Here is a 1,824-nt window from a genome sequence, read left to right on the forward strand (position 1 = left end):
CGGTGTTCTGTATCCCAGAAGAGCAGATATCACTTTGTAGACACCCGCAGAACCGGCCTTTAGTAGACAGTAAAGAGGCGAACAGCAAATAACCAACATGGAACCGACAATGCTTCATCAGTCTCGCCATTTAATTGGCTGAATGTTTAGCAGTTACAAGTTGGTTTTCAGAACTTATTGTGTAATCTTAAAATAACAGTTTTTGTGTCGAGAAACAATAAAGCTAGTATTGAGAACTTATCATGCAACTCTACAATAACAGTTTCTGTGTGGAGAAAGTAAATTTTAGACTGAACAACACAAAATCGTTTTGTGAAAAGAAATTTATTTCAGGAACAACACTTGTTCAACAACTCAAGGTATTAAGATCATTATATAATCTAATCATAACTACATCTAAGATAGTGTTGAATATGATCAGAAGCTGTACGATACAAAGTGAAATTGAACTGAAAAATAAGAATAATATCACAACTACATATATTTTTCCGTTTTTCGCAAAATCAACAAGCCTATACTAGTGTTGTTTCCACAATCAGTGTGTCGTGCGTTTTTATCAATAGTAAGAATAGTATATTCGAACATGGGTACACTAGAGCCAAAGAAACACCATGCACAGGAAATTTAAGTGACAATATTGATTGTGACCATAAAATTTATCTTTAAAACATGTCTGACAAATTATTCCAAATTATACAAGTAGCGTGGTCTTTTTGGATATCTTTGTAGACAATAACAAAATTTTTCGTAAGTGATTTCAGATAGAAAGACAAGAAATGCTACGATTATTCCAGTTGTAAATATGAAAAATGCTCCCTCGACAGCTTGAAGAGAGAGTTTCTGAGGCATCTCATGTTGACTGTCTGCACGATCAGCAAAAAATGACCTCATGTAGTGGTGACCGAGTCTAGCTATGACGTGTTTCATCCAGTAATTAATGAGGCCACTGTAGTGAAGAAAACTCATTCTTCTATCCAATGTGCATTTGTATGGAGAATTTTTTTGGAGGGCTATTGAAATGTAGTACTTTGCCATAGTTTCCTTCATCAAACGCAGGCTGCGGCGAACGTCGGCTGGCAGATTCTCCGTGTGTGTGACGTAATCGTTGATCACCTTCACGAAGACGGCGTAGTGCCCTTCCCTGAGCCTGGATTCCTTATCCTGTGGGGTGAGTTCCTCCCGGTAGCGGGCTCCGAACTCCCTTATGTAAGGGTCGTCGATCACGGAGATCTGGCGCTGTAGCGCCTGGTTGTGCCCGCCCCAGAACACGCCCCTCTGCAGGAGGTCCCGGAAGGAGTCTATGGGGGGGCCGTAGCGCTGGACGGTCAGCACCGAGGTGAAGGTGCTGGAGTACGACGTGGCGAGCAGCTGGCTGAAGAAGCACCACGCCACCAGCACGCAGCGCAGCGACGACCGCGTCGGCAACCTCGGCAGGGAGTTCAGGTGCAGCAGCCGGAACACGTCCAGCGTGTACTTGCAGACGTCGAGACGAGCGCTGGTGCGAGGTCCTACGTAGCTGTGGAAACGTAAACAGGAAGAACTCTGGTTAGCACTCTTATCCCGCGTATAATGAGCTTGAGTCTGATGTGTAGTATCCATTGGTGATATATTCTATATGAGTCCTTGTTGTGTACACAGTTCCACGTAGTCAGCGCGTACACAATTTTCCCACTAGAGCTCGCCCCGCTAAGCACAACAGCGCAGGCGCAGCGCTCGTCCGTCTCCGCACTACGAGTTGGCGCTGCTTTAGAGACGGATCAAATTTTGCTTCCACCGATCCGCATATTAATATGTAACGCAGCCAATGAGATTGCTGCTAACGTA

The 1,824-nt window shown here is 44.3% G+C and overlaps 1 protein-coding gene across 1 annotated transcript; it reads right to left on the minus strand.

Annotated features, from left to right (window-relative positions):
- Window positions 1-681: 681 nt before the first annotated feature.
- On the minus strand, window positions 682-1,599 carry LOC126456640 (glutamate receptor 2-like). Its single transcript, XM_050092384.1, has one exon. It carries the CDS (start codon window positions 1,597-1,599, stop codon window positions 682-684), a length of 918 nt encoding a protein of 305 aa, XP_049948341.1.
- Between the last annotated feature and the right edge of the window lie 225 nt (window positions 1,600-1,824).

Source organism: Schistocerca serialis, chromosome 2 (assembly GCF_023864345.2).
Source record: "Schistocerca serialis cubense isolate TAMUIC-IGC-003099 chromosome 2, iqSchSeri2.2, whole genome shotgun sequence".
Classification (NCBI taxonomy): domain Eukaryota; kingdom Metazoa; phylum Arthropoda; class Insecta; order Orthoptera; family Acrididae; genus Schistocerca; species Schistocerca serialis.